Here is a 19,808-nt window from a genome sequence, read left to right as displayed (position 1 = left end):
GGATGATGTACACAGACATTACATGGATGGTGTACACAGACATTACATGGATGGTGTAGACATTACATGGATGGTGTACACAGACATTACATGGATGGTGTACACAGACATTACATGGATGGTGTACACAGACATTACATGGATGGTGTACACAGACATTACATGGATGGTGTACACAGACATTACATGGATGGTGTACACAGACATTACATGGATGGTGTACACAGACATTACATGGATGGTGTACACAGACATTACATGGATGGTGTACACAGACATTACATGGATGGTGTACACAGACATTAATATTGGTCTGGAAAGAAAATGAGATCAACTCTGGACCTGTGGTAAGTTTTTTACCTGAATGTAGCCTTCTCCTGGCCTGACAATGTCCTTCTGTACTGTAATGTTACCGGTGTTGGCATCTATAACAAAAGGCCCATCTTTGGAGGGATCTGGTGAGGCGATAGCATAGATCACCTTGCCATTCTCTCCCCTGTCTGGATCAAAGGCTCGAACCTACAGAAAACATGACTAGGTTTATGGGGTTGAACCTACAGAAAACATGACTAGGTTTATGGGGTTGAACCTACAGAAAACATGACTAGGTTTATGGGGTTGAACCTACAGAAAACATGACTAGGTTTATGGGGTTGAACCTACAGAAAACATGACTAGGTTTATGGGGTTGAACCTACAGAAAACATGACTAGGTTTATGGGGTTGAACCTACAGAACACATGACTAGGTTTATGGGGTTGAACCTACAGAAAACATGACTAGGTTTATGGGGTTGAACCTACAGAAAACATGACTAGGTTTATGGGGTTGAACCTACAGAAAACATGACTAGGTTTATGGGGTTGAACCTACAGAAAACATGACTAGGTTTATGGGGTTGAACCTACAGAAAACATGACTAGGTTTATGGGGTTGAACCTACAGAAAACATGACAAGGTTTATGGGGTTGAACCTACAGAAAACATGACTAGGTTTATGGGGTTGAACCTACAGAAAACATGACTAGGTTTATGGGGTTGAACCTACAGAAAACATGACTAGGTTTATGGGGTTGAACCTACAGAAAACATGACTAGGTTTATGGGGTTGAACCTACAGAAAACATGACTAGGTTTATGGGGTTGAACCTACAGAAAACATGACTAGGTTTATGGGGTTGAACCTACAGAAAACATGACTAGGTTTATGGGGTTGAACCTACAGAAAACATGACTAGGTTTATGGGGTTGAACCTACAGAAAACATGACTAGGTTTATGGGGTTGAACCTACAGAAAACATGACTAGGTTTATGGGGTTGAACCTACAGAAAACATGACTAGGTTTATGGGGTTGAACCTACAGAAAACATGACTAGGTTTATGGGGTTGAACCTACAGAAAACATGACTAGGTTTATGGGGTTGAACCTACAGAAAACATGACTAGGTTTATGGGGTTGAACCTACAGAAAACATGACTAGGTTTATGGGGTTGAACCTACAGAAAACATGACTAGGTTTATGGGGTTGAACCTACAGAAAACATGACTAGGTTTATGGGGTTGAACCTACAGAAAACATGACTAGGTTTATGGGGTTGAACCTACAGAAAACATGACTAGGTTTATGGGGTTGAACCTACAGAAAACATGACTAGGTTTATGGGGTTGAACCTACAGAAAACATGACTAGGTTTATGGGGTTGAACCTACAGAAAACATGACTAGGTTTATGGGGTTGAACCTACAGAAAACATGACTAGGTTTATGGGGTTGAACCTACAGAAAACATGACTAGGTTTATGGGGTTGAACCTACGGAAAACATTTTCCCCCATCTTGAAGACAACTTTTGTTTACCTGAATAACTTTAGTCCCGATAGGTGATTTCTCCTTGACCTTGGCATTGATGTCATAGATAGCACACTCATTAAAGTTAGGCTTGTTGATGTTGACATCAATGATGTTGACCGTGAAGAAGGCAGAAGATGTTCTGCTCCCAACCTTAACAGAGCAGCAGGTGTCAGAGTCCACTGCCAGCACTGTGAGCTGATAGTAGTCTTTGCTCTTGGGGATGGCACTGTTTAGCTGCAGGAGGCCAGAGGCTGCGTCAATCTTAAAGATCTCAGACACTGTTTGGTTTGGGGCTGAAATATTAGGGTACACAGCTAGTTAATGCTAAAATATTAGGGTACACAGCTAGTTAATGCTGAAACAGTAGGGTACACAGCTAGTTAATGCTGAAATATTAGGGTACACAGCTAGTTAATGCTGAAATATTAGGGTACACAGCTAGTTAATGCTAAAATATTAGGGTATACAGCTAGTTAATGCTGAAACATTAGGGTACACAGCTAGTTAATGCTGAAACATTAGGGTATACAGCTAGTTAATGCTGAAACATTAGGGTATACAGCTAGTTAATGCTGAAACATTAGGGTACACAGCTAGTTAATGCTGAAATATTAGGGTATACAGCTAGTTAATGCTGAAACATTAGGGTACACAGCTAGTTAATGCTGAAACATTAGGGTATACAGCTAGTTAATGCTGAAACATTATTGTATATACGAGTGAGACATATAGACAGAGAATAGATGTGTAGGGCATTGATGTGTAGGGCGTAGATGTGTAGGGCGTAGATGTGTGGGTTAGATGTGTAGGGTTAGATGTGTAGGGCGTAGATGTGTAGGGTGTAGATGTGTGGGTTAGATGTGTGGGTTAGATGTGTAGGGCGTAGATGTGTAGGGCGTAGATGTGTAGGGCGTAGATGTGTAGGGCTTAGATGTGTAGGGCTTAGATGTGTAGGGCGTAGATGTGTAGGGTGTAGATGTGTGGGTTAGATGTGTGGGTTAGATGTGTAGGGCGTAGATGTGTAGGGCGTAGATGTGTAGGGCGTAGATGTGTAGGGCTTAGATGTGTAGGGCTTAGATGTGTAGGGCTTAGATGTGTAGGGCGTAGATGTGTAGGGCGTAGATGTGTAGGGCGTAGATGTGTAGGGCATTGATGTGTAGGGCGTAGATGTGTAGGGCGTAGATGTGTAGGGCATTGATGTGTAGGGCGTAGATGTGTAGGGCGTAGATGTGTAGGGCGTAGATGTGTAGGTTAGATGTGTAGGGCGTAGATGTGTGGGTTAGATGTGTAGGGCGTAGATGTGTAGGGCGTAGATGTGTAGGGTGTAGATGTGTAGGGCGTAGATGTGTAGGGCATAGATGTATAGGACATGAATGTGTCAGAGTTGAGGTGCTAATTATTAAAATAAAAAATCACTCACTATTTAAGTAAAAGTTAATTTTGTCCCCATCTGCATCTGATGCCTGAATGATACCCAAAATAGAATTGATTGGAGCGGTCTCATTCAGGGAGAATTTATTCGTGCTGGGGAAAAGATATTTTTCATTAGTGAAGTTTTATACATACACAATACATTGATCTCACACACTAGCTCTACATCACACACAATACATTGATCTCACACACTAGCTCTACATCACACACAATACATTGATCTCACACACTAGTTCTACATCATACACAATACATTGATCTCACACACAAGTTTTATACACACACAATACATTGATCTCACACACAAGTTCTACATCATACACAATACATTGATCTCACACACTAGCTCTACATCATACACAATACATTGATCTCACACACTAGTTCTACATCATACACAATACATTGATCTCACACACAAGTTTTATACACACACAATACATTGATCTCACACACAAGTTCTACATCACACACAATACATTGATCTCACACACTAGCTCTACATCATACACAATACATTGATCTCACACACTAGTTCTACATCATACACAATACATTGATCTCACACACTAGTTCTACATCATACACAATACATTGATCTCACACACAAGTTCTACATCACACACAATACATTGATCTCACACACTAGCTCTACATCATACACAATACATTGATCTCACACACAAGTTCTACATCACACACAATACATTGATCTCACACACTAGTTCTACATCATACACAATACATTGATCTCACACACAAGTTCTACATCACACACAATACATTGATCTCACACACTAGTTCTACATCATACACAATACATTGATCTCACACACAAGTTCTACATCATACACAATACATTGATCTCACACACTAGCTCTACATCACACACAATACATTGATCTCACACACTAGTTCTACATCATACACAATACATTGATCTCACACACAAGTTCTACATCACACACAATACATTGATCTCACACACTAGCTCTACATCACACACAATACATTGATCTCACACACTAGTTCTACATCATACACAATACATTGATCTCACACACTAGTTCTACATCATACACAATACATTGATCTCACACACAAGCTCTACATCATACACAATACATTGATCTCACACACTAGTTCTACATCACACACAATACATTGATCTCACACACAAGTTCTACATCATACACAATACATTGATCTCACACACTAGCTCTACATCACACACAATACATTGATCTCACACACAAGTTCTACATCACACACAATACATTGATCTCACACACAAGTTTTATACATACACAATACATTGATCTCACACACAAGTTCTACATCACACACAATACATTGATCTCACACACTAGTTCTACATCACACACAATACATTGATCTCACACACTAGTTCTACATCACACACAATACATTGATCTCACACACTAGCTCTACATCACACAAAATACATTGATCTCACACACAAGTTCTACATCACACACAATACATTGATCTCACACACAAGTTTTATACATACACAATACATTGATCTCACACACTAGTTCTACATCATACAAAATACATTGATCTCACACACTAGTTCTACATGTAAATGTAAAACACTCTCTTCAAACACACTACTGGACTATTGACCAGTTGTCCATGACTGGACTACTGACCTGTTGTCAATGACTGGACTGTTGTCATTTACATTGTCCACTGTGACCTCTACCAGAACTTCAGAAGTTAATGGACTCTTGCCACCATCTGTAACTTTCACTTTAAATTCATATTTTCTGGTCAACTCATAGTCCAGTGCTCTGAAAGGAGCCAATATATATATATATATATATATATATATATATATATATATATATATATATATATATATATAGATATATAGATATATATATATATATATATATATATATATATATATATATATATATATATATATCATAGATATATATATATATATATATCATAGATATATATATATATCATAGATATACAATGGACATAGACAAAGCCGGCTGGACTAGAGAGGCCTAACCTTCTAAGCTTGATAGCCCCGAGATAGCCACTGCCCGATGGATCTTTGGTTGTGTCCACTGTAAAGTTGCCATCCTCCACAGAAAATGTTAGTTCAGCATTTGGACCAGAATCTTTATCTGTCGCCGTCACTGAAAAGATATTTTTGCATTTTTTTAGAACAACAATTTAAGAGTTGGGTCTCATCCTTGTGGGACTTACCTGTAAGGATAGTGCTGTTGACTTACCTGTAAGGATAGTGCTGTTGACTTACCTGTAAGGATAGTGCTGTTGACTTACCTGTAAGGATAGTGCTGTTGACTTACCTGTAAGGATAGTGCTGTTGACTTACCTGTAAGGATAGTGCTGTTGACTTACCTGTAAGGATAGTGCTGTTGATTGCCACATTTTCTAGCTGTCTAGTGCTGTACTGTGCCAGCCCAAACACTGGAGCATTATCATTCTCATCCAGAACATTTATAACAGCCTGCAATTCATGAGATATCACCAAGATCACTACACCATTGTCAGTCAGTCAGGTAGTAGTGGTCAGAATCAGCAGCAATAGTGGTCAGAATCAGCAGCAGTAGTGGTCAGAATCAGCAGCAGTAGTGGTCAGAATCAGCAGCAGTAGTGGTCAGAATCAGCAGCAGTAGTGGTCAGAATCAGCAGCAGTAGTGGTCAGAATCAGCAGCAGTAGTGGTCAGAATCAGCAGCAGTAGTGGTCAGAATCAGCAGCAGTAGTGGTCAGAATCAGCAGCAATAGTGGTCAGAATCAGCAGCAGTAGTGGTCAGAATCAGCAGCAGTAGTGGTCAGAATCAGCAGCAGTAGTGGTCAGAATCAGCAGCAGTAGTGGTCAGAATCAGCAGCAGTAGTGGTCAGAATCAGCAGCAGTAGTGGTGAGAAAAAAAAAAGTTAAGTGGTCAGAGAAACAGAGTACTTACAGAAACAGTGCTGGACAAGCCAGTGTTTATTTCTTTAGCCACCATCACAAGTGTCATCAACTTCACGTTCTCGTAGTCAATGGTCTGCACAAAACACATTTTAACATGGCTTATAACCAGACTAACCCATGTCAACACACAGACTAACCCATGTCAACACACAGACTAACCCATGTCTACACACAGACTAACCCATGTCTACACACAGACTAACCCATGTCTACACACAGACTAACCCATGTCTACACACAGACTAACCCATGTCGACACACAGACTAACCCATGTCAACACACAGACTAACCCATGTCGACACACAGACTAACCCATGTCTACACACAGACTAACCAATATTCTAAACGTGTTATTACTTTTTCTTTTATGTTGCTTTTATTTTAAAATTTAAGTTCAAAGTTTGTGGATATTACACAACTGATTGTTATTAAAAAATTAAGTCGATTTTGGAGGTAGTGGCAAATTGCTTCTTCAACACTCCCCTCTCCCACAATAGATTTTTGTTACATTTTGTGTAGTGTCCAATTAAATAAAAACACAAAGATATTATAAAAATGCAGTAAATTGACCTAAGACCCTAGAGTATTAAATGACTAAACTGAGTTTGTGACAGACTGACCTTTTTCCCTGAATATTAAATGAGTGAACTGAGTTTGTGATTGACCTTTCCCCCCTGAATATTAAATGAGTGAACTGAGTTTGTGACTGACCTTTCCCCCCTGAATATTAAATGAGTGAACTGAGTTTGTGACTGACCTTTCCCCCCTTAATATTAAATAAGTGAACTGATTTTGTGACTGACCTTTCCCCCCTGAGTATTAAATGACTAAACTGAGTTTGAGACTGACCTTTCCCCCCTGAATATTAAATGAGTGAACTGAGTTTGTGACTGACCTTTCCCCCTGAATATTAAATGAGTGAACTGAGTTTGTGACTGACCTTTCCCCCTGAATATTAAATGAGTGAACTGAGTTTGTGACAGACTGACCTTTCCCCCCTGAATATTAAATGAGTGAACTGAGTTTGTGACAGACTGACCTTTCCCCCCTGAATATTAAATGAGTAAACTGAGTTTGCAACAGACACTACAGATGGGTTGTCAAAGTATTGTGCATATGGCTGACTTGAGCTCTGGTCAGCAAGCAACAACTGGACTGGACCCGTCTGAAACTGCTTGACACTCACAACAAGGATGCTACCATTCATCTCTAGAACCCTGAAACACATGGGTAAATGATGCTACAATTCATCTAGAACCCTGAAACACATGGGTAAATGATGCTACCATATTTCTTCTTCAAATTTTGCAACTTTCGCAATGGTGTCCCCTCCTGACACCTCAGACTCTTCTTATCCTTTTTACTTTTGTAAAAATCATTTGATGGAAAATATTGGCAGATAATGTTCCAAAGCATGGGGGGGGGGGGGAGGGAGTGTGACAAAGGGGAAGCAGAAAAAGCTACATCTGTCTATAAAATCTATTAAATAAAATAAAATAAATGAATTTAAATAATTTGACATGAAACATTTGGATAAATATGAAGAAAGCAGTTGATGGATCAAGTGGTTGCCACACTAGCTAGTACACATACCACACACAGCATTGACAAGTACACAATCATTTCATTTTACTGACCAAGATGTACACAGCATTGACAAGTACACAATCATTGCATTGTACTGACCAAGATGTACACAGAATTGACAAGTACACAATCATTGCATTTTACTGACCAAGATGTACACAGCATTGACAAGTACACAATCATTGCATTTTACTGACCAAGATGTACACAGAATTGACAAGTACACAATCATTTCATTTTACTGACCAAGATGTACACAGCATTGACAAGTACACAATCATTTCATTTTACTGACCAAGATGTACACAGAATTGACAAGTACACAATCATTTCATTTTACTGACCAAGATGTACACAGAATTGACAAGTACACAATCATTGCATTTTACTGACCAAGATGTACACATAATTGACAAGTACACAATCATTTCATTTTACTGACCAAGATGTACACAGAATTGACAAGTACACAATCATTTCATTTTACTGACCAAGATGTACACAGCATTGACAAGTACACAATCATTTCATTTTACTGACCAAGATGTACACAGAATTGACAAGTACACAATCATTTCATTTTACTGACCAAGATGTACACAGAATTGACAAGTACACAATCATTTCATTTTACTGACCAAGATGTACACAGAATTGACAAGTACACAATCATTTCATTTTACTGACCAAGATGTACACAGAATTGACAAGTACACAATCATTTCATTTTACTGACCAAGATGTACACAGAATTGACAAGTACACAATCATTTCATTTTACTGACCAAGATGTACACAGAATTGACAAGTACACAATCATTTCATTTTACTGACCAAGATGTACACAGAATTGACAAGTACACAATCATTTCATTTTACTGACCAAGATGTACACAGAATTGACAAGTACACAATCATTTCATTTTACTGACCAAGATGTACACAGAATTGACAAGTACACAATCATTTCATTTTACTGACCAAGATGTACACAGAATTGACAAGTACACAATCATTTAATTTTACTGAGTATGACATACCTGTTATGGTCCTCTGGTTTAACACTTTCATAGATTTGACCAGTGTATGTAGTAGAGAAGAACTGCGGGGGTCTTTGACCAATCAAAACTTTGATATCTGCCGTCAGCATGTTGTTTGCCGGATCAGTTACAGATATCTGTAGTGGTCAATCAATTAAATCCTCATTACTTTATAAACCAATCAAAATCAGCTGAATTATTTATTACAAGACAGTTTTTCAATTAAAAGCTTTTATTTAGTTTACAGTGTCTGAGTTTTTATTTAAGCTTTCCAGTTATATTTTTCTCCTCAGAAAAAGCAAGAATATCTAATTTTTAATCAAATTTAATTACATTTGTCATTAAAAATTCAAAGATTATTTGTTAAGCCACCAGATTTGTTTGTGGTCACCTCTGTTTGTATGTGGATGGTCAATACATGTGTCATGTCTCATTACCGTGACAGTACATGTGTCATTACCAGTGACAGTACATGTGTCATGTCTCATTACCGTGACAGTACATGTGTCATTACCATGACAGTACATGTAATGTGTCATTACCATGACAGTACATGTGTCATTACTGTGACAGTACATGTGTCATGCCTCATTACCGTGACAGTACATGTGTCATTACCATGACAGTACATGTAATGTGTCATTACCATGACAGTACATGTAATGTGTCATTACCATGACAGTACATGTGTCATTACCATGACAGTACATGTGTCATTACCATGACAGTACATGTGTAATGTGTCATTACCATGACAATACATGTGTAATGTGTCATTACCATGACAGTACATGTAATGTGTCATTACCGTGACAGTACATGTAATGTGTCATTACCGTGACAGTACATGTGTAATGTGTCATTACCGTGACAGTACATGTAATGTGTCATTACCGTGACAGTACATGTAATGTGTCATTACCGTGACAGTACATGTAATGTGTCATTACCGTGACAGTACATGTAATGTGTCATTACCGTGACAGTGAACTCTATCCCAGCTGTAAAGGGCGCCTCCCCCACAGTCTTTAGGATCCCGTCAGTTTGGCCCAGGATAAATCTGCTGGGGCTGGTAGAGGGAGATTCTGTCAAAAAGAAAAATTAGGTCACAGCTGTCAATCAAAACTTAGCTGACACGTGCTGTGATTTCCTGAGACTTGAAGTTACACACTTACAGACATAGATCTGCACATACACTTACAGACATAGATCTGCACATACACTTACAGACATAGATCTGCACATACACTTACAGACATAGATCTGCACATACACTTACATAGATCTGCACATACACTTACAGACATAGATCTGCACATACACTTACATAGATCTGCACATACACTTACAGACATAGATCTGCACATACACTTACAGACATAGATCTGCACATACACTTACAGACATAGATCTGCACATACACTTACAGACATAGATCTGCACATACACTTACAGACATAGATCTGCACATACACTTACAGACATAGATCTGCACATACACTTACATAGATCTGCACATACACTTACAGACAGATTACACATACACTTACAGACATAGATCAGCACAAACACTTACAGACATAGATCTGCACATACACTTACAGACATAGATCTGCACATACACTTACATAGATCTGCACATACACTTACATAGATCTGCACATACACTTACAGACATAGATTTGCACAAACACTTACAGACATAGATCTGCATGTACACTTACGACTTTTGATCTCAAACTTTAATCTTGTAAGATCTGAATCTGGGTCACTAGCGGTCAGCATGTAGACCACAGTGCCAGGTGCTGCAGAGGTGGAAAGTGTGGCCAGGTAGGGCTGTGGTTTGTTTGTTATTACTGGTGGCTCATCATCAACGTTTGTCAACTTCAGCACAATGCTCATCTGCAAGATATCTGCGTGGAAACAAGAGGAGGAATTTGGTATGTAGTGGTTGATGTGTAGTTGTTATGTGTAATGATTGGTGTGTAGTGGTTGATGTGTAGTTGTTGATGTGTAGTGGTTGATGTGTAGTGGTTGATGTGTAGTGGTTGGTGTGTAGTGGTTGATGTGTAGTGGTTGATGTGTAGCTGTTGATGTGTAGTGGTTGGTGAAAATAAATTTCAGGACATTTCATTCAAAGGGTTTCTAGATGGGATATAATGTGTTTAAAAAAACAGCTTTTTGTAATAACATTTGAAGTGGGGAGAGATGTGGGACAACATTTTTTTATGTGAATCATGGAATTCAGTTACCCAGACAATCAGAATTAACAGTGGAAGTAAATCTTCTAGTTACATAATTACACAAATGCTTGATTCTTATTTTTCATTCTTAATTTTTCTTATATTTGGAAGGGATTCTTTCCAAAATAATTAAGTATTTCGTGTAAACTTTTTATGCGCCTCCTTTTCTTTTTCAGCTTGCTTCTATCATCTATAGCCTTTGTTCAACCAAGAACAAACTACAAGGCAGCAGTTATTCAATTTTGGAATAATTTCTCCTACAAGAGTTATTATCCCCAGCTATCAAGCCTCATCTGCCCATGAGTTCAAACTTGAGACTTTTGGGTTTAGAAACCATGAGCTTTACAGACTAGACCACATCAACCCCATATGTTTTGATTAACAGGCAGTAAATTTAAAATAATAACTGTTTGTATAATTGTGTATGTAGATTTGAGGACTGGATATTAGTGATTTTCAGTGATATCAATTTGTTTTTAACATTGTTCATAAAGATTGTGATCGATTGATTTTTATAGTATGATTGTAGCATTTTTTTTCTAGCTACATAGTTATGTTTAATTATTTTTCAAAGCTCCTTAGTTAAGTTCAATTAAATTTTTCATTGGATCACCATAGGACATAATATAAGTTACCATTAGGATCTGGTGGTAACTTTTCATAAACATTAAAAGTTGGAAGACTTTAAAAAGTTTGAACAGTTTAATAAGTTGGAAGACTTTAAAAAGTTGGAACAGTCAAAAAAGTTGGAAGACTTAAAAAAGTTGGAAGACTTTAAAAAGCTGGAACAGTTTAAAAAGACTTTAAAAAATTACCATTAGGATCTGATATATTGGTAGCTCTGACAAATACAAAAAAATCTGGATACTTGTCATAGTCCAGCAGCTTCCTGTCTGTGGCGGATAGTGAGGGGCTGAGTGTCAGCCTGCCATTCGCGGTGGAGAACATGTTGGATTTTTTGGCTGAGTTATCAGTCACTTCAAATCTCCTGTTAGGAGCAACAGTGTTCAGGTCAAAAAGTGTAACATCGTTGTTAACATTTTCAGCAATAGGTGAGCTGGTGTAGGTGACGTTGGTCACTGCCCTCCTAAGTCTGGAGGCTGCACTGTATGACTGGCAGCACAACAGCAACAATAGGACTGCTGGGGTCAAGTGAGACTGGGCTGACCTTCCCATATTTGGTCAGCAGGTCAGTGACCACTGAGACTAAGCTGCTCAGTAGGCTGGTCAGCTGCTCAGTAGGCCGGTCAGCTGGTCAGTAGGCTGGTCAGCTGGTCAGTAGGCTGGTCAGCTGCTAAGAAAGGCCGGTCAGTGTGCTGACAATCTGAAACAAAAGAGTAACACATATACTAACACATCAAATATACAAGAGTTGAAGCATGAAAAAGTCAGCACTATAAATGTTTCTCTGTAACCATTCTGTGTTTATAATTCAGTTTTAGCTTGGACCATAAAGCAATAAAGTTTACAGTAAGCTGACAGCTAGACTTGGGGAGGGGGGGGGGTGCTTTTGGCTTACACACTATGGCCCATTATCACAAACTTTCCTTAAAGTCTTAGATGAAATAGACTGGTTGGTGAAATAGACAGGTTGGTGAAATAGACCGGTTGGTGAAATAGACAGGTTGGTGAAATAGGTTGGTGAAATAGACAGGTTGGTGAAATAGACTGGTTGGTGAAATAGACAGGTTGGTGAAATAGACAGGTTGGTGAAATAGACAGGTTGGTGAAATAGACCAGTTGGTGAAATAGACAGGTTGGTGAAATAGACAGGTTGGTGAAATAGACTGGTTGGTGAAATAGACAGGTTGGTGAAATAGACCGGTTGGTGAAATAGACCGGTTGGTGAAATAGACAGGTTGGTGAAATAGACAGGTTGGTGAAATAGACAGGTTGGTGAAATAGACTGGTTGGTGAAATAGACTGGTTGGTGAAATAAGAGCCATCGCCAACACAACAAAAATTAGGATACTTAACTCAAATGTCAAGGCAGTTTAGCTATGTGGAGCAGAGACATGGAGAGTCTCCAAGGCAGGCAGAGCAGAGACAGACCTTCATGAACAAATGCCTCAGATTTAATATAATTTACTACTTTTATTAGCTATGGAGTCGGAAGAGTCTTGCTGACGTGGGTATACCAGTGAATCATACAAACCCGACAGCTGTTTTCCCATTTTAATCATCCATTTTCAAAAAAAAATTATTTTCTCTGTGATATCTTCACAAAATAGCAACTCTTCTTTGCTATCATCTGAATAAATATATTTCACATAGACAAGCAACTGCAAAACAAACTCATGTCTGTGATTTCACCAACTTGAAAAACAAACAATGGCAAAAGCTTGATTTTATTAAAAATTTGTTCTTTAACATCTGCAGAAATGTCTGCTGCTATAAGCCGCTGAATAGTATTATTAGACAGAGTTATTTGTTGCATCTTTACTGCACTGGAACCCCCAAGAATTAATTTCATGGTAAAAACTTCCTGTTCGATCAAGTCTCTGACGACGAAAGAACTCCATATCTTTTTGGTGTGTTCTGAATGACTAGTCTCAAATTGATGTTTTAGTTTTGAAGGTTTCATAGACTCATGACTGAGAACAACTTTTCACAGTAAGCATTGTTTCTTCTCTATTCCATTTCCTGTGATGTTAGTAAAGCTGAATTTCAGATATTCTTCTAAATATTTGTTTTGTTTTAGAGTACCAGTAGGCAACCTCAAAAAACCCTTTGCGACCCCCTGGGGTTCCATCCTAGTTTGGGAACCCATGCCTTAAACAGATTTTGAAATTGAGGTGGCAGGACAAAGTGCCGAACTTGGAACTATGGAGGAAAGCTAGGCAGGAGCCTTTGGGTGTGCAAATAAGAAGGAGAAAGTGGCGCTGGGTGGGTCACACACTGCGAAAGGCTCACACAAATGTTACACGCCATGTGCTTGAGTGGAACCCCCAGGGAAAGCAGGAGAGAGCGCCCAAGACAGACCTGGAGGCGGAGTCTTCTCAAAGAACTGAAGCAAACAGGAATGTGTTGGGAAATTGCAAAATTAATAGCCGGAGATCGGACAAAATGGAAGGAAATGGTTAACGATCTCATTCAATATTTTAGAAATAAATTGATGCTTGGAAAAATTTTTTAACTGCGATTTTGAGGCTGAGGTATATTTATAACGTCATTGGAGGGATCTGACTTTTTGTGACGATGTATGACGGTGCGGAAAGGGGGGGGGTAAAAATCGTCAAAAAAGCGTGACGTCATGGATGAAGCAAAAAAAAATCAACCCTGCCCAGAATAGAGTAATTAGGACAAGCTACAAAAAGCCAACAATGAGGAAGTCTACACAGAATTTTAAGAATAAAGCCAGTTACTGAAAAAGAAAGCTGTTTAAAAGAGCCATGTTCGAAACTTACAATGATCTAATGTTGGGGACCAAATCATCAAATGTTAGTGTTGGGACCAAATTATCAAATTTTAGTGTTGGGGATCAAATGATCTAATGTTACAGTGTTGGGGACCATATGATCTAATGTTACAGTGTTGGGGATCAAATGATCTAATGTTACAGTGTTGGGGACCATATGATCTAATGTTACAGTGTTGGGGACCAAATGATCTAATGTTACAGTGTTGGGGACCAAACGATCAAATCTAATGGTGTTAGGGACAGTTGTGGTCCTGACTTTATGAACCAACCGACCAAAGTTATCAACTGACACCAGCGAGCAACATTGTGACAGTTTGTACAAGCTATGCTGCTGTTTCCCACGTCTGCTATTCATGCATTCTTCTCTCCATATCAGCCACCAGTTCAAATATTTTAAGTCCGCCTAAAGACTGGCCATAAAAGTAAGCAGGTGATTCATCCCCAAAGCTCGCACAACCTGTAGCCTACACAGTGTGTGACACGGACCTCTCACAAATCGAATACTACCTCGTTGTAAGTGCTGCACAATAAGTGCGTGTAGTGATTATTCAAGTCATTCGCCAGGGCTCTGCCGCACCCTTAGGGGCAAATCTGATAAGAGAAAGTCATAGAGCGGAAAGGTAGAAAATTCAAGCCGGTTATTTTTAGATTATGACGGCTTTATTCTTTGTGTCATCGATCTTCGGAATTGCATAAAGTTAACATCAAACGTTTGACCAGATCACGTGATTATAAAGTTAACATCAAACGTTTGACCAGATCACGTGATTATAAAGTTAACATCAACCGTTTGACCAGAGGCCACGTGAAAGACTGGGATGATTAAATAAAGTAGTATACGGTGGAGGATTAAATAAAGTGGTACACGGTGGAGGATTAAATAAAGTAGTACACGGTGGATTAAATAAAGAAGGACACGGTGGAGGATTAAATAAAGTGGTGCACTCGTGGCGGATTAACAGTTACAGAATGTAATGAGCCTGTTTTAGGACAAGGCAATAAAACAATAGCACAAGATAGTTGACAAAGTGATTTCGATTTTTAACAATTATTCTAATACACTTTTTATCTTTTCTGCAGAAGTTCTCGCAGTATACAATTAATACACAAGTATGTGATAACTAGACCTGTGTGAGCTCTTGACAGTTTGTTGTCTCAATGTTGTCATAGTACTGAATCGGTTAAACCAGTGGCGAACAACTCGAAATCGACCACCAGAAAGACGACCAACTCGACATCGACCAACAGAAAGATGACCAACTCGACATCGACCAATTCGACATCGACTAACTTAGAGATGACAAACAGAAAGACGACCAATTCTACATCGACCAACAGAAAGACGACCAATTCTACATCGACCAACAGAAAGACGACTAATTCTACATCGACCAACAGAAAGACAACCAATTCTAGATCGACCAACAGAAAGACGACCAATTCTACATCGACCAACAGAAAGACAACCAACAAAGCACTGAGTGACTTGGTTCTGTCACATAAATGTAGAGATCTTGAAGATATGAACGTAGCAATAGCAGTAATCTGACACTATAACTCTGTTAAAGGAAAAAAACAAAACCCTTAATCTGCCAATGAACATATCAAAACATCGATATTCTCGGTGTTTTTGTCACCAAGCGGTCACCATTTTATAACACCCACAAAATCCGGACTCACGCGCGTCCCCTTTCAACAACCCCCCTCCCCCCAGTTGTGTACGTCCACATACATTCAAAACCTATTAACTGATATTCGGATTTCATATTTTCGGTAATATAGAATATAGTAAGTATAGAGAAAAACTAGTATGATTTAAACGTCTAAGTATAAATGCCTTTTTTATCTGATTGATTTTCCCCACAAAAAACCAAAATCTCATGCCAAAAATCAAACACTTTGTGTAGGCCTATGTGTTCGATGCTGTACGTAGGTCGTTTTTTTTTTATAATTAAAAAAAATATATTAAAATGGACCTCTACAACGTTGACTGTGCTCAGTAAATATTTAAGAAAAAAATTACCGTCTATTTTTTAAAAAGTTTTGAGAACGTGATAGGCTGAGATGTGACGTCACTTCATGTTTGGTCCAGGCTTGTTGTGCTGATGTGTGACGTTGAATGGGGGGGGGGGGGGAGAAAAAAAATCGTTTAAAACTATGACGTCACCTATTCTATGGAAGACCCCAGTAAAGGTATAAATACAGTGGTTTATTTACAAATTTGGATATGTTTTTTTTTTATTTCTAAACACGAACCCTTTCATCTTAATTTCACTTTGTACTCGCAAGGTACAAGTTTTATACTTGTTTCACTTCTGATGTTAAGTTCATGGACGTCCACATGGACACATCCATTGATGATTAATTAAAGTTAGTATTTTTTTATAGTGACAATTATTACAAGAGGGTTGGGTTGACATCATAACGTAAACGGGCTAACTGTAGAGAAAACAATGCTATATGCAACTGTATTATTAACAGGCTATAGATAAACACATAGATGTACGCGTATGTGCCATATATTTAAATTATAGGTCTTTGTAGGCCGATACACACACTATCTCCCCCCCCCTCTCTCTCTCTCTCTCTCTCTCTATATATATATATATATATACATATATATATATATATATACATATATATACATATATATATACATATATATATATATATATATATACATATATATATATATATATACATATATATATATATATATACATATATATATATATATATACATATATATATATATATATATATATATATATATATATATATATATATATATATATATATATATATATATATATATATGCGTATATATATATATATATGCGTATATATATATATATATATATATATATATATATATATATATATATATATATATATATATATATATATATATATATGCGTATATATATATATATATATATATATATATATATATATATATATATATATATATATATATATATATATATATATATGCGTATATATATATATATATATATATATATATATATATATATATATACATATATATATATATGCGTATATATATATATATATATATATATATATATATATATATATATATATATATATATATATATATATATGCGTATATATATATATATATATATTCACAGCAGGTGTAGTTAGACATTTTAGAGTATCCCCCCATACCACAGAATGTCATGTGTGTAGATGTGGTACACCCCCCCCCCCCACACACACATACACTGACGCACAGAGAATATCAGGTCATGTGTGTAGGCTATATGTGTTCAAATCTTATCCTTTTCCTGTATCAGTTTACTCTACTATTACCACCAAAATCCAGTAACAAAGAACTACAACACGTAGGCCTTTTTTCCATCTAGATCTAGTTGTCACTCATCACACAACTAAATTTTCAAACTTTCTGTCATTTGATTCGAGTCATGATCCGCTGTAGCCCTACACTACTACTTATAACTCATCAAACTAGTTGCCAAGAATGGAATAATTAATAACTAGATCTAGATATAAATGGAAAAAAGGTCTTTGTTACTGGATTTTTTTTTATGATTATTTTATTTGATATTTGGTGACCTGATATTTTGGTTAATCTCATACTTTGTGAAATATAACAAAAGTCATGAACCTACTAGATAGTACTAGTTTCTACAAGAACTAGATTAGATTCAAGATCTACTGCCAAGTAGATCTATTTAGATCTAGAATCTAGTAGATCTATGTACTATGTTCACATGTGACATGTACTATTTTTAGTATTTTTATATTAGATCTAGGCCTATAGACTGAAGATTATAGTAATAAATAGTTAATCATGTGAAACAAACTTACTGACATGTTTATGTACCTTAATATGTTGTAAAGTAGTGTGGCCTGACCGACCGAAAGGAGATTGTTTATATTATTATTGTTTTGAGTTTATATTTAACTCAATGCAACGAGCCCGCCGGTTGGTTGAGGCCACGCCGGGGGGACGATCTGTCCGGGATTCAAAGGGTCGATTCTAAATATCATCCCAATGTACTTGTTGTGTGGACCAAAGCAGGCAGTTCATTTGATGGTTGGTAGATCTTTACATACATAGATCTAGTACATAGATCTAGACTAGCACATAGACTCTAGAACTCTAGAAAGTGATACATTCACTTCCGTATGTGACAGCAGCTGCGACCCTACGACTGGTCCGATCATGAACTCAATCAAAACAAAGGTAGGACTTGATACCTGCTTGATACGTCAAATTAGGGCACCTACCTGAGTTTATGTCTGGTGAAAGTTACATCTTTGAAAAGAAATCCCAGCTTTTGAAACGTTGATGTGAAATACGATAAAACTGCCGTCGGGTCACTCAAGGTAAATCCAGCGGTGACTGAATTCAAATGGCCGAACCAGAATGTTTCAGTACCTGTACGAGGTGACTTCCTGTTTAACGCCGTCCTCTCGCTTACGTCACTGTGTCTGCTAGACACAACTTGAGGAAGGGATTTCATGGCTGACTGGTTATGAAAACATTTTTGGGAAAAGTCGAGGCATGGACATTTAGTTAGTCACCAATATTGTTTTTTCGCCGAAGGCAGGCCAATTTTAATGAAATAACTTTGTCACATAGAGAAATTACCGTTGTGATTTTTTTGTCGCCTTTAATAATAAAAAGAACCAAATTCAAAGACATAGATCTAGATCTAGAATCTAGGTTTAGTCTTTCTACGTCTAGTTCGAATTTGTATTTTTTTTAATTAATAAAGAATTCGTAAGATCAAGATTGAAAAATAAAGATTTTATTAAAGAAAGCTTGTCGCTATAAAGTTTTTTATGTGTTTTATTTTCTACTTTTAAGTGATTCCTAATTTATGAAGTTGACACGACTAAAAATATTTACATTCAGTAGCTCGCGATATGGGGTCATCCATAAATGACGTCACGCTTTTTTTGAAGATTTACCCCCCCCCCTCCCCTCCGTCACACATTGTCACAAAAAACAGACCACCTAAACTGACGCTACATCTCAGCCTACAACCCCCCCCCCCCTCAAAATAGCAGTTGAATTTTTCATAAAATACGATATTTTTCCAAAATCTTGTCTGAAATCTGTCAACATAGAGTATTTTAATCAATTCATATTACAATTTTTATTTACTTGAAATTTTCGGGAGGGGGGCGGACTAAAATTTCCGGTGGGGGGGGGGGGGGGTCGACACTGTTAAAAGTAAATATTTTCTAT

At 37.5% G+C, this 19,808-nt stretch overlaps 1 protein-coding gene across 1 annotated transcript in view; it reads right to left on the bottom strand.

Annotated features, from left to right (window-relative positions):
• The window catches only part of LOC131955852 (neural-cadherin), a 56,415-nt gene extending 37,426 nt beyond the window's left edge, over positions 1-18,989 (bottom strand). Inside the window, exons 1-13 of the mRNA XM_059320140.1 lie at positions 18,842-18,989; positions 11,958-12,466; positions 10,624-10,812; positions 9,878-9,984; positions 8,900-9,036; positions 7,312-7,489; positions 6,261-6,344; positions 5,694-5,802; positions 5,338-5,467; positions 4,964-5,104; positions 3,274-3,377; positions 1,860-2,146; positions 361-519 (exon numbers count right to left, since the gene is read on the bottom strand). Coding sequence (XP_059176123.1) covers positions 361-519; positions 1,860-2,146; positions 3,274-3,377; positions 4,964-5,104; positions 5,338-5,467; positions 5,694-5,802; positions 6,261-6,344; positions 7,312-7,489; positions 8,900-9,036; positions 9,878-9,984; positions 10,624-10,812; positions 11,958-12,318 — 1,986 coding nt within the window. The 5' untranslated portion in view covers positions 12,319-12,466; positions 18,842-18,989. The remainder of the gene's footprint in view (positions 1-360; positions 520-1,859; positions 2,147-3,273; positions 3,378-4,963; positions 5,105-5,337; positions 5,468-5,693; positions 5,803-6,260; positions 6,345-7,311; positions 7,490-8,899; positions 9,037-9,877; positions 9,985-10,623; positions 10,813-11,957; positions 12,467-18,841) is intronic.
• Between the last annotated feature and the right edge of the window lie 819 nt (positions 18,990-19,808).

The sequence above is a fragment of the Physella acuta genome, unplaced genomic scaffold, assembly GCF_028476545.2.
Source record: "Physella acuta isolate Inbredline_101_S28 unplaced genomic scaffold, ASM2847654v3 ptg000079l, whole genome shotgun sequence".
NCBI lineage: Eukaryota > Metazoa > Mollusca > Gastropoda > Physidae > Physella > Physella acuta.
The sequence above is the reverse complement of the archived record's forward strand: the minus strand, read 5'-3'. Positions and strand labels throughout refer to the sequence as shown.